This window comes from Excalfactoria chinensis, chromosome 4 (assembly GCF_039878825.1).
Source record: "Excalfactoria chinensis isolate bCotChi1 chromosome 4, bCotChi1.hap2, whole genome shotgun sequence".
NCBI classification, from domain to species: Eukaryota; Metazoa; Chordata; class Aves; order Galliformes; family Phasianidae; genus Excalfactoria; species Excalfactoria chinensis.
The window spans coordinates 81680335-81694149 of NC_092828.1; the positions used below are offsets into that span (position 1 = coordinate 81680335).

General features: G+C 47.4%; 1 protein-coding gene across 1 annotated transcript; it reads left to right on the forward strand.

Annotated features, from left to right (window-relative positions):
• Positions 1 to 643: 643 nt before the first annotated feature.
• LPAR4 (lysophosphatidic acid receptor 4) lies at positions 644 to 13212 on the forward strand. Its single transcript, XM_072336460.1, has 2 exons — positions 644 to 985; positions 10829 to 13212. The coding sequence occupies exon 2, from the start codon at positions 10983 to 10985 to the stop codon at positions 12027 to 12029; it is 1047 nt and encodes a 348-aa protein (XP_072192561.1). The 5' UTR covers positions 644 to 985; positions 10829 to 10982; the 3' UTR covers positions 12030 to 13212.
• Positions 13213 to 13815: the final 603 nt, after the last annotated feature.

A 13815-nucleotide genomic window follows, 5' to 3' on the forward strand; every position in this document is an offset into this window, starting at 1 on the left:
CCACTGAGAGCACTCACACTCGCATAAGAACGGGTGCCAGGGGCTGCAAAACTGTTGCATTATACCCGAGCAATCAGGCTTGCCCTGAAAGCAGGAAAATGCCCACAAGCCATAAAAGGCCGAAGCTGACTGCTGCTCACAAGTTGCCATTAGTTTTAGGAAGGATGGGGGAAAGTTGGCTGTACTTGAATCAGAAGGGGAAGGCGCAGCCCATGCTGCTCCTCCAAGGGGCACCTCACTGCCAGCCTAGCACACAGGCTGCTCACACTGATGGGCTCTGCACCCCAACCCCCCCAACTCCTACATCCACCCCTATGTTCACAGCTATGCATAGCGGTGGCTGAAGCCTTTTACCATCCCTTTGCAATATACCCAGATCGCCTCTCATCTCATCCCCCTCCTCCCACACACACAAAAAAAGAAGGAAAAATAAAGGAAAAAATGCCCCTTTGACCACGAGGGGTAGAAAACATCTGCACCTCCAGCATTTTCAGCTGAAATCCATGCTCGCCTTTTACGGTTGCTGCAGCTCTGCGACCCCTTGGAGGATGAGGTTTGCAGGCTGGAGGGAGGCTGTTACATGAGATACTCAGGAAGTTGTTTGAGTCGCCTGGATAAAAGCCCATGGCAGCTGGGCGTGCAGCAGAAGCAAGACAGAGCCCGCTGCATCAGCCACCAGCCCGAGGAATAACATTAGTTCCAGCCTCACAATGAGCTGTTTACTGGCCTTGGCTGCCTGTGGGAACGGCCAAGAAGAGCGGAGGAAAAGGACAGACAAACACAATGCGAGCGGGACGCGCTAGATGGGAGGCTGGGCTTTAAACTCGCCCTCAGGATTTCAACCCTATGGAACTGGAGAGGGCTGAAAAAGAAATAAAAGGGCACTGGCTGCTCAGCAGCATAAACAGGCCGAGACAAATCAGCCATCTGCTGCACTGCTGCTGCCTGGAGACCCCCGGTCCTGGCTGGAGGGCTGATACTGAAGGTAAGAGATAAAGCACAGCCTTAGGGATTGGCTCTGCTGAAAGGCAGCTCTGGGGAGAGCAGCAGGATGAGAAAGCAATGCTTTCGTGCAGAAAGCAGCACTTGTAGCTGTGTCCCCATATTTTTGAGAGCCTACAGGTTTTCCAACCAGAACCTGGGGCTCTGAGAGAAATCTGCTGGGGAACCACAGTCCGGGGGGCTCTAGGCAACCTCTTTGTGAAGTTTTTCCCGACAAAAAGCAAGCAGCAAACCAACAACAAGGCTTCCTAAACCCCTTCAGAAAGATTTTTTCCTTTCTAGCTGGCTCTGCCTTGCAGCTTCCCGCTGCTTTTCCCACTCCCACCCCCTCCTCACTGGAAGCAGCAAGGAGGTAAAGCCGCACTCCGAGGGGCGTCCCCCCGGCGAGGGGCCCTGCGGGCTCTGCCGCCCCCCCAACTGCTCCGGCGGGCGATGCTCCGCGAGGGGCAGCCCGAGAAGGGCGCGGGGCGGGGTGGGCTGGGCTCTGCTTGCCATACCGTGGCCCTGCCCAATGGAAAGCTTTTCCTATAGAGACCCCCAAGAGCTCCCGCTGCCCGCAAACCCCGCGCAGACATCGGGCCCGTTCTTCCCAAGACACGATGGCCGCAGCTTCCAGCAGTTCTGTTTCCTCTCCGAACAAAGGGAGGCCGAGAGCTGCCGGGGGCTTCGGATTTTAGTGATGAACAGCGAAGTTCTAGCAGCGTGAGCGCGCAGCCCTCCCGCGTGGGAATAGCTGGGCGCTGGCTGCAGCACACAGAAAGGATCCATGGGGAACTGCAGCGAGGAACGGGTCCGAACCCGGTAAGTGCTCAGCACAAAGCTGTCCCATCCCCATCGCGTGTCAGCACCGAGAAATGATTGGGGCCTTTTCTGAACTCTGCCAGCTCAGACAAAGCCGGGCACGAACCTCGCAGGCGGCGCTGAGCGGTGCGTTTCCATGCGGAATAGCCATGTTTTGTCGGACAGATCTTCCTCTGAGAGCCGTGCTGTGATTTGAGTGGAAGAAATGAATGTTTCTGTCCGTTTCTGACTTATTGGGAAGGAGCGGAGGAGCTCTGAGTCCCAGCTGCTGCTGGGGAAGCTGTCCTCATTCACAACGTAATTGCCATCGTGTCACTGTGGTTGACACGTTGAAGGCTTTTCCATCCCCCGGTGTTTGGTGCAGATTTGTGAATTTGCCATTCCGAGGGTTCTGTTTTAACACTTAAAGTCAGGGTTGTAAGAACACTTGAATATGAGCTGAAGAAAGGGCTGTATGGAAACGTGGCTTTCAGCTAGCAGTGTTACATATGCTGTGAGATCTGATTCCTACAGGCTACATTAAAAAGTAAGAAATGAGTTGCATTTCTTATACTGCAAAAGTGCAGCATTTTATTTCTCACTTCAGCTTCCATTTATGGCTCAAATTGACTCCTTTTAAACTCAGTGGCAAAAGAAATCAGGCACAGCTCTAAGCAGATAAAAATACCCCTGCCAGAAGTAAAACAAATGCTCAATAGCATGCTTATAACTATCTAAAGATACAGCCATCTGGAAGGGATAGGACTTGCAGTATAAAGAAAAGTTTGCAAGGATTGTTTTGGTGTTTGTTTTAAGTGAGAGCCTTTAATCTTTCTTTGAGAGGGGACGATTGTGTGTGGCAGCACTGCTCCCCTGTATGAGCAGAATGGTAAAACCCACGCGATGGGAAGTGCAAAGTTCACATATCAGTGATAAGGATATTCCCCCCCTTTTTCATCTTCTTTCCCTTACTGAAAGCCAAAATAAAACAGACAGGAAGCTAACCTTGCTATTTCAGGGGGGTTCAAAGCCTATTCAATTGGAAAGACAGTCCTGAAAACACGGGAGGGAGGAAGGGTGGGGGAAGCTGAGCTGCGTTTCATTTTAATCCTTTGAGACTGAAAATGAGACTCCTGCCTGGCTGGGGTTAGGGCAGCTGATAGAAATCAGTCATTAGATTCTGGGGAGAGGAAGTTGCTCTCTGCAGCTTGAAGCTTTCTTTAAGTTGTAGAATTGCTCTCTCCAGCTCCCTGAAAGGAGGTTGTGCCGAGATGGGGGTCGGCCTCTGCTCCCAGTACCAGCTGTAGGACGCAGGGAATGGCCTCAAGTTGTACCAGGGAGGTTCAGGTTGGATGTTAAGAAGAACTGCTTCTCAGAAAGAGTGGTGTTGCACTGCACAGACTGCCCAGGGAGTGGTGGAGTCACTGGCCCTGGAAGCATTTAGGAAAGGGAAGATGCAATACTTGGGGATGTGGTTTAGTGGGCAGTATTGGTGATAAGGGGACAGTTGGAATAGATGATCTTAGAGGTCTTATGCAACTTTAGTAGCTGTACTGAGCTGCGCTTGGACACAGACAAACTGAACCAGTGCCTGAATGCTGTTATCCACTCACCTGCATTGCATAGTATTGCAATGAGATAGAAAATGGAAAGCACTGTGCCTTCCATTAACTGCATTTGTGCCCTGCAGCCTGCACCGGAGGGGGGGGAGTGCACTTCCAGCTATAGGTTGGCTACCCTCCTTCTGCCTGTGACCTCACACGAGAGCAGGAATTAAGGCAGTTTCAGCCAAAGCTTCATCCAGCTCAGAGGGAAAGGAAGCAGCAAAGGAGAGTACAATCATGGACCATATTGAGTTGGAAGGGACCCATAAGGACCATGGGGTCCAACTCCATGGCTTTGGGTAGAAAAGGAGTAAGATTTCCTGAGTCAGTGAACTAGGATCTCAGTGGTCATATTCAGTATATGCTGATATTTCTAATGCAACTGTGCAGGCTGCAACTAACTCTGGCCCCAGCTGTATCATTGGACCTCCATTCACTGCTGAGTGCTGCTCGTTAGTTGTATATGGATAACTAGTCCCAGTCTCGTGGCCCTGGGTCAACGAGTAAGACACCAGTGAGCCACCCCATCCACGAGGCTGGGGGTGTGAGGACAGTTGGGAACCAGGAGGTTTTTCCAGGTCAGATGCATGCACAGACTCTGCTCCTTCCCATGTTGCACCTCCTCCATAAATAAGGACCAGATTTAGTCACAGGGAAGGGGAGCCCACTGCCTTGCACAAAAGGCAAATTCTCTCCTTGAAAAGAGGATCTCTGTATTCCCAAGAACAGACAGCGGCTCTGCAAGGTTTCCTCTAATGTGCCGTTTTCTGAGCTCAGTCCCACAAGAGGTGGTAAGGATGCACACAGCCTCACAGCCAAATTAGCCTGAGTTGACCCTCACTGCAAGGAAAGTTTCAGAGTCTTTTGTAACAGTTTAGCTTAGTTTTGTAGAAAATGAAGTCTCTTGATCTTAGCAAGTGAAATTGACTGGTCCCTAAGCCTTGAGCAACATAGCAATGCAGCAGATTGCTTTCTCTGTGCATCACATTCTTCCACATCAACTTATGCACCAATTAGACGAATATGAAGCTCTTCTTTTTAGCTAATACTACATTTATTTTCACGCACTTGTGCAGCGTGTTGCTCCAGCACCCTGCGCTATGGCACAGCTGTATGCAGTGCTGCCTCACTCTGCACACTGAGGGGTGCTGAGAGGATGGCTCAGTGTGGGGCTGCACAGAAGGGCAGGTCAGACTGATGGAACAGATAAGTCTGCAGCCGCCCACAACCACCACTGTCAGAAAGGAGCCTCAGACCATCCTTCACACCCCAAATAATGCAATTAGAGAGAACAAAGCCCCGTTTTATTTACCCCCATTAGTACATGAATGCAGGGCACAAACCCTTGCACTAGAGCAATGCACAGGTTGCCTCCTGCCCTACTGATTTCCATGGATGTGGACCTACAAGGAAACCAGCTGTTCTTGCACTGAGGCTGAGCTTGCAAAAGCTGACACAGGCATCTGTGCTGAGGCACTGGTGGCTGGAGGAGCCACGAAGATGCTAATGCATGCAAAGGGAAAAAAAAGAGCCTATGGTTTTTGGATAAACAGAGGTGAAAGTTCAACACTGCTTTGAGCAAAGGGACTGCAGAGGAAGCAGTGCAGAGCAAGACAGTGGGCATGGCATGGGGTGAATGGAGGGCTTCATGCTGCTAGGCCAGGGAGGGCAGCGGGGAGCCAGCAGCCACCACGGAAACACTGCAAATGGTGTCCAAAGGCAAAGAAAGGAAGCTGTGGGGCTGGGCGCTGACTGGAAGGCATTCTGGAAGCGTAAGCAAATAAACTGAGTCCCCTTGTTGGATTCCCCGAGCAGTTCAGGGAAACAGGACTCTTCTTTCCTTAACCACACTTTGTAAATAAACAGGGCTACATCAAAGGCACAGCCACCTCCAGCACCACCTTCTGCTCCCGAGTGAAAACAACCTGTGAATCTCCAAGCATTGGGCCAAAGGGCAATGCAGCTTCTCATCAAGATTTTCCTTGTATCTAAGCCTCATTACCACGCACTCCATTGCATCTAGCAATGTTGTTAAAGCATGAGCCTCTTGCTAAGGGGAGATCAAGAGTCCAAAGAGCAGCATTCCTACAGCCCTCCATCATCAGCCTGAGGTTTCCTTGCAAGCAAAACCGTTCCTGTTAAAGGAGTAAAATAATGCAGACTTTGCTGAGAAATGTGGGGTGAATCCCACCATTTCTGGGCTATTGGCCAGGCCTCTGGAAGGCCACGGCACTGCAAGGGTTAAATGGGTGATGTAAATGAAGACAGACATTCTCAGTGAAAACAAAAAGAAAGTCATGCCCTGAGGATCAGCGTCTGGATGCGGGGTAAGGCAGTTCACCATGCTCTGAAGAAGGAAACATTTTAATTAGCTCAACACAAAACAGATACAGCACAGAGAAGTGACCACGAGCAGGAAATGCTTTGTAGGTCTCAAAGGACAGTGAAGAGACAACAGTAGTGCTGAGCAATTAAAAGGAGAGAAAAAAAGAGGGAAGAAGGAGAGTGCTGTGAGGATGAGGTCTGATAGGCTCAAATTTCCACCTCCCAGCTCCATCTCTGGGAGGTGTGAAACTGGGGTCCTCCTGAGGAATGGGGAGGGCTGGGGCTGCCTGCTGGTAGCAGGAGGGGGCCGAAGCACTGCCAGCTGCTCCCAGGGGTGGAGGAGCAGTGGGAAACACCATGCTGGCACTGCTTAGCTCTGCCTGCCTTCTGCTGAAGAGGAGTGGGAAAGCAAATGGAGAAAGCCAATGGACTGAAAGGATCCCAGTGTGGGAGGTGTCACTGAGCCAACAGCAGGTGCTGGGAAATGGGGGTAATGTTGTTGTCATTGAAGACCCTGGCATGGTGAGTGTGGAGCCACAAATAAGAGCCTTGCTGCCCATCATCTGTGCTAGTCATCAAACATTGTCCCCTTTTCACCCAGTACAACATAGGTATTTGCTCTGGTGGATTAACCCGGGGAAGAATGGGCATTTGAAGCTACAGAAGCCTATGCTGACCTATAGTTCACACTTCTATCTAATTCTTTCCTACTGTTCCCAGATACATCCCTTCAGATTAGTCAATGAAAGAAATGAAAGCATTTGTGCCTTCCTCGCTTCATGCTCAGCTCAGAAGCCAGACCTGAACATGGTGTCCCATCACAAAGCAGATGGTGCTGCAGCGAGGTCTGCCACTGGCACCTGTCACATCACAGCATGCCATGAGCCCACCCCGATGGGCACAGGGGGATGGAGTCTCACAAAGCCAGCAACCAAATTCCCCCCCAAACTCCTTACTGTTAAGGCTCACAAAGTTCTCACTGCAAGCAAAACTAACCAGCAAAGATTCTGCTGAGAGGAGGCAGTTTTGGTAAGCTGGCATCCTGCTGTGGTTACAGACATTGCAGACAGCAGAGCAGTTTGAGCTCAGCATGAGACTGCACTGCTGCATTTCATTGCTGCTTTACTTGCTTTGAATTCAACTTGTTGTAGTTTTCAAATGAATATTTGTACACCTGAAGAGCTAACCATTTTGGTGGCATGATTGCCCGGTGGTGCTGCTATAGAATTCTCACAAATGATGGCGTCTGCAGCTAAAAAATGGCTGTTTCTATCCATTAAACAGCTGTGGTGTATCTCACCCTCCTACAGTACTTATAACTGGTCTTGAATAAGTCCTATGGCCTTATGGCTGGGTGGACATCAGGACTGGATGGTGTTGGAGGTCACCAACCTCTGTGATTATACAGAACTATCCAAACCACCCCATGCAGTTGTTGTACCACCCGGATAACAGGGATATAAGCTCCCTGAGGAATATGGTTCTTGTCAAGGGAAGGCATAAAGCGTGTGCTGTGCCCAAGGTGAACACTTGCTTATTTCCAAGGTGAGAGTCTGAGATGGTATCAAAACACAGCAAGCACTGCCATGATCTAGAGGGATTTCTAGACGAAACTAAAAGATCCTCCATGTTTGAAACCTTTCCACTTATGGTGATGAAATGGCTGTGCTGTGCTCAGCTACGGATATGAGCACACCTCAGGTGCCCAACATCCTCCACAGATCAACATTACCTCTGACATCTATTAAAAACATGGAGGAGAAAATGTGGCAATGCAAAAAGTCGGTCCCAAACTTCACCCTGTCATTTTGCTGCCCTCCATTTGGCAGCAGCGCAGAGAATGAGATGAGTGTGAAAGGAGAAGGAACGACCTCAATGGAACTATAAATAGAGTTTTACAAAGTGCTTGTTTACCTGAAGTTATTTTCTGTATAAAACAACAAACAAACCTGAAAGAACAAAAGCAACGGTTGCTCAGAATCCTGCTGATGCTTTGAAGACTTCTTGGGGTGCACGGAGGAGGAAACAGAAAAAATCCCAAAGAGGAGAAATGTGTGCCAAAGGAAGTAATGCACAGAAGGCCTCCTTTGTTTTTTGCATTCAAAAGACAGGGGCTCTGCAGCAGAAGGCAGATGTGAGCAAACCCTGAGCCCCACTCCAGTAAGTAAGAGAGTAAGGAGGTTATGTGAGGAACAGCAGCTATGGGTTTGCCATATCATCCCCTCTACAAGAGGAAATATTGATAACAACCACACATGAGCCAGACTGTGCACTATAACAGCTCAATACATCCCTCCCCTCACCCACAGAGCCCATTGTAGGTACAGGAGTTAAAGCTTTGAGCTGCCTGAAGAGCCTTCATACTCAACTCAGCATTTAACACCAACAGCTCTCCCAGCAAAGCAGCAGCAGTGAACGTGATGCATATGAAGAGCGTCCTGTTGCTTTAATCCTTGGTGAAAAGGAAGCAGGGTACCTTACATCCAGAAAAACCAAACCTGTGGATTGATGCTGCAGAATTTAAAGCACGTGGCTCAGTTTGAAAGCAGCTTGTCAGCTTGTTTAAGCCCCGCAGAGTTAGGTAGGTAAACAACACACGCTTATATTTCCAAGACCATAACCTGGCTGGACAATTGCTGGCAGGCAGTTCTCACACAGCAGAAAAGCTGTATTTGTCCCTGTGGTCGTCTGATGCGGAGCAAGGAAAAATAACCAGCTGATGGAGCTCCTTTTCTCCTGTGCTCCAAGCATCTGGGTCAGGCTGCTGGCAGGGACCACATATGCCAACAGTGAAGGTAAGGATTTCAAAGCTGTCTTTTAAACCTGCTGCGCCCAGCTGTGCTTTGAGGAGCAGCCAAAATCCCACAGTGCGTGCACAGAATGCAAAGCAGGGCTTCCACCCAACCCCAGCACAGCCCTGTGCAGGCACCCAGCGAGCCTCAAACCTCACCCAGACACTGAGCCCAGCACACCTGGGCTTTGCACACAGCAGGAAAAAGGGTCCTATGGAGGTTGTGCTTCAGTATAAACCAGACTTTCTTCTGATGGAGATATCACACAGCCTCTTTCTTTACTGGGCAAGTTACTTAATGCATTAGGCTGAGGCTGGAGCTAATGTTTGCTCTTGAATACAGCTGAGTTCTTGCCAAGGGGCATTTCAACTCCTAGGTGAGACTCCATTTATTTAGATTACCATGCATTCTAAGAAGAAAGAAAGTACACCTATGAAATGTTACTACTGCCCTTTTCATAATGATGTTTGTTGTGAAATGAGTTCAGAAAACAAAGTTCATTTAGCCATAACTTAGGAAAAAAAATGCTGAGATGAGTGCGGAAGCCCATAGGGCCTCAGAAGATACTGCACCCCCCACAGCCCACTCCTGCTGTCAGTCCCCACACGTGCATGAAGGAAAGCCTCACTATGGGCTTTCATCTCATTTCGCACTGTCACACAGTCAGTTGCGATCAGATAAAGGCACATCTACCCCTGATTTGAGTATCTGCTAAGGCAGGATATTGTTATAGCTGCAAATGCATAACACAAAATGAACATGACAGGAAGGAAGATCTGCTGAGTTAGAAGCATTGTACCAATGTCATCCACGGAAACAACAGAGTTCAGGGAGCAAAAGGTATGCACATCAAACCAAGCAGGACAACAGCACAGCAAAGAGCAGCAGGCAAGAAACCTCCCCATCAGGACACATGCAATAGTGCCATCTTATCTTCTGGGACATCAAAAAGATTGAAGCCACTCAAAGCCATCTGACGAGTGAAATCATGGGATCCTCCCTTCCCAGCTTCACATCCCACTTGTCTCTGGGGTGGGATGCTGCTCATAGCACAAAGTGAGCCCCGTGCTGCCAGGGTGTGAGCACAGCCAGTCCGTGCTGCATCCCTGCAGAGCTGGCAGTTCAGCAGCTGGCTCACTGACAGCACGCAAGAACTATTGCTAGCGTTTTTCCCAGTAGGAAAAACATATGGAAAACATTTGATTTGATCTGTTTGCATCTTCAATGGTCTCCATTCCGCGCTTTCTCCCTGCGTTTGTTTGTTTGCACGTTGCCATTCCAACCTTTAACACCAGCCTGCTCAGTTACATGTTTGCTGTTGTAACCACGTTATCAATCACTTTCTGGAACAGGTCCTACAATTCACAATGGTTTCATCTCCAAGTAACTTCATAGCTGCAGTTACTGAGACGTTTCCTAGATTACAAATTACTAAAGGGTGACAAACTGTTTTGGATTCGGTTTGCTGTGTTTAACAAGACAAAGGTCCCCACCCTGGTAACCCAGCTTCACATTGCCAAGGCATGCCCCCAGCCCACAAGCCCTTCTCATGCTGGTTAATGAGATTCCCCCATTGCTTCTGCTCCCAGGCCTCAAATACTTGGCATAACCATAGGAGGATAACATCAAGGTGGTTCAGAAAGCTCTTATTTCCAATAAATGACATCTTCAACTCCACACTTCCCCAAAGCTGACTGAACTGGGATGGAGTCTTACAAGAATGAGGCTCATGAGATTTGCCAGATTTCAAGTTCAGAAAGGTGATAAGAAAATCAAATGAAGTCAGTACAACTTAGAGAGAGGTCTTTTTGTAAAGCATTTAAAAAATCCCTTTAGCAAATAATGTCATTTCTGCAGATAAATATAAGAATAGAAACCCCAATGTTTTGCACAGTTTGGAGTAAGCACCAGCATTTTCAGCTCCTGTCCGCCCTTGTCACATTCTTAGGTGAGCAGTTGCCCAGGTGTCGAATCAAAGAATAGCCTCAATATTGCAGCCCATGTTGTCTTTCCAAACACACTGGGCCAAATCCATCTTAGATTTTAAGGAATAGCCCTTCCAGGTGGAATTGGCTGTCACTCTCCTTCCAACAGGAGGACAGGGGAGCAAAGCAGGGAGCAAAGGAAAACTGAGTGCAATAACTGCTGTGTCCAACTTTGGTAAGTCCCAGTAATAGTGGAATTCATAACAATGTATAAAGACTGGCTGTAAACTAATTACCGGCCCTGTTTGAACAACTGGAAAGGAAAGAGCAAATTCTTGCACAGACACGCAAGGCAATAATAGATGGCAAAACTGATAGCTTTTATTTTTCTCCCCTTTAGGATGAAAGGATGTGCAATGAGGATGTGGTAGCAAGGGTTCAAGAGACCTAACTTGGAAGACGTTTCATCAGGAAGAAAAGAGATGACTGCCTTATTTTATGGATGGCACTGAAGTAGACTTTGACCTTCTTCGGAAGCACACCACAGACTTGGCATGGGAAACCACAGCAACAACCATACCTGTTTGACAGATGATTCCTTTAAGTACAATTTGTATGGAGCCGTGTACAGCGTGGTCTTCATCCTCGGTTTGATCACTAACTGTGCTTCCCTCTTTGTTTTCTGCTGCCGGATGAAGATGCGGAGCGAAACGGCCATCTTCATGACAAACCTGGCGGTTTCAGATCTGCTGTTTGTGTTCACTTTGCCTTTTAAAATTTTTTACAACTTTAACAGGCATTGGCCTTTCGGAGATAGCCTGTGCAAGATTTCTGGGACAGCATTTCTCACTAATATCTATGGGAGCATGCTGTTCCTCACCTGCATCAGTGTTGACCGTTTCCTTGCAATAGTCTACCCATTCCGGTCTCGTACCATTAGGACCAGAAGAAATTCAGCCATAGTCTGTGCTGGCGTTTGGATACTGGTCCTCAGCGGTGGAATCTCAGCCTCGTTGTTCTCCACAACCAACGTTTCCAACACCAGCACCACCTGCTTCGAAGGCTTTTCCAAACGTATCTGGAAAACCTATTTGTCTAAGATCACTATATTTATTGAGGTGGTGGGGTTCATCATTCCTTTGCTACTCAACCTCACGTGCTCTTCCTTAGTTCTCAGGACGCTCCGCAAACCTGCCACCTTGTCTCAGATCGGGACAAACAAAGAGAAAGTATTGAAGATGATCATTGTGCATGTGGCCATTTTTGTTGTGTGCTTCGTGCCTTATAACTCCATACTCTTCTTGTATGCTCTTGTGCGGTCCCAGGCGATAGCAAATTGTTCCTTGGAGAGGTTTGCACGGACAATGTACCCAATCACGTTGTGCATTGCAACCATGAACTGCTGCTTTGACCCATTTATCTATTACTTCACATCAGAATCCTTCCAGAAATCTTTCAACATAAAGACACAGATAAAAATGGACTCCCTTTTCAAGACTGAGACCCCTCTAACAAAGACCGCTCTACCAGCACAGCAGGATGAAATAAGTGACCAGGCCATTACAAACGGGGGAGATCCAACATCTGAATCACATTTCTAGTGCCATGTTGACACGTGCCTTATCCCCCGTTACCTTTTTGATTAACACCAGGTGTGATACAGTTCTTTGAAAGCACGTGGGTTCTCGCATACTGCTAATGAATAAAAGTCACTGGGGAATAACTGCACAGGTAGATAAGTTCTTATGGTGGGATGGTCCCACCAGATGGGATATAAAAATCCCGATGGCACTCTTTGGAGAGACACCGTACATGCCAGCAAAGGAGGGAACTGAACAGATTCCTTAATCAGGATACGCAGAAAGTGCCAACATTTGGCATTTCTTCTCCCCAGTGGTTGAAGTGGGACCAGTTGGGAAGTATGAAGTTTGATTTTTCTTAGAGATATCTGCCAGTATTCCATGCCTTCTGGAAACGCATCGTCGTATGTTAACTCAGTAACTTCACACGATATGTATGTTTGCTTAAAAAGGTATAATAAAAGCTTTGGGCTTTTCCTTATTTCACTGCAAGAGTATATACATCCCAGCTTTACTAGACACAGGCACGTTAAGTTTACTGTATGGAGAGGTTTGGAGCTTACTGTATGGAAAGGTTTGGAGCGTACATAATTCTTTTGAAAGTAGGTAGATGGGTTGCTTGATGATTTAAAAAAAAAAAAAACAACAACAAAAACAACAAACTAAAAAGTAATGAATGATGCTGTTTCAAAGTAAGTTTCATCTTGTAAGACTAAACTGTCTCTTAATTTATTTTTAACTCTTCCTAGAGATGTCGCTTAGGAGCACATTACTGCTCTGTTGTACCTGGGCTTTTGTGTCCCAGGAGATTATGGGACTATTTCTGGTAAGCCAACTAAAGGAAAGGGCCTGGAACCCCACAGCTCTCACCAGCCCAAGCCTCTCCAAAGGGACAGTGTGAGGCTGAAGAACCCAGGAGAGCTGCCCTTACAAAAGAGCATTTGGATACAGACAATTGGTGTCAGAGCATCCAGTTCACAGAAGACATCCAATTAACAGAAGATCTTGTTGGTGATTGCCCACTGGATTTTTGCTACACACTCAACTAATTAAACTAAACAGTCTCAAAGTAACTCCAGAAGAAGATAAACGAGTTAGCTGCACTCTGTTCCTCACTACCACAATGCTTCCTTGTTTTGCAATTAATTTATTACATATCCTGCATTTCCTTTTATAGATATAGATTATATAAATTTATGTGGAAAATTAACTACCTGTATTCTTTGCTGCGTTTTATGAGATGATTCATTTCTCCAGCTGTTGTTTCAAGCTATCCTGACCTAAATAGGCCACTTCACCCTTAAGCATAAGGCACGTAAAGGAGAAAAACAGCTAAACATTAAGAAGTATGAAGTTATTACCTTTTTAGATCTGTAAAACCCACACTTTGCACAGTATAGCATCAAGCTGCTTCTCAGGCTACAGTGGGGGGGTGGGGGGTGGGGGTAGGAAAGGCAAAATAGCAAAGGAGCAGATGTTTTCTATGTAGCCATTCATCTTACTTTACTCTGATCAAAGCTGATGAGATACTGAGCCACAGTGGCACTGTGACTGCTTACAAGCAATCCATTTTCTGACATATTAGAAGAAAAAAATGCTATGCTTCGAAAGGATTATTGATTTGGCAGTGCACTGACTTCAAATGAAAAATATCCCACTGCTCATCAAGGCCAAGATGGGCCTTAGAGGTCACTGCTCCAGCACTCGCAGGACTGTCACTTACCTGCTGCCCTTTACAGAAGGGTGAGAGTCCAATGTCTGACTTTAACATCAGCTTTGTTCTCGTTTTCCTCCTCCTAGAGATCAG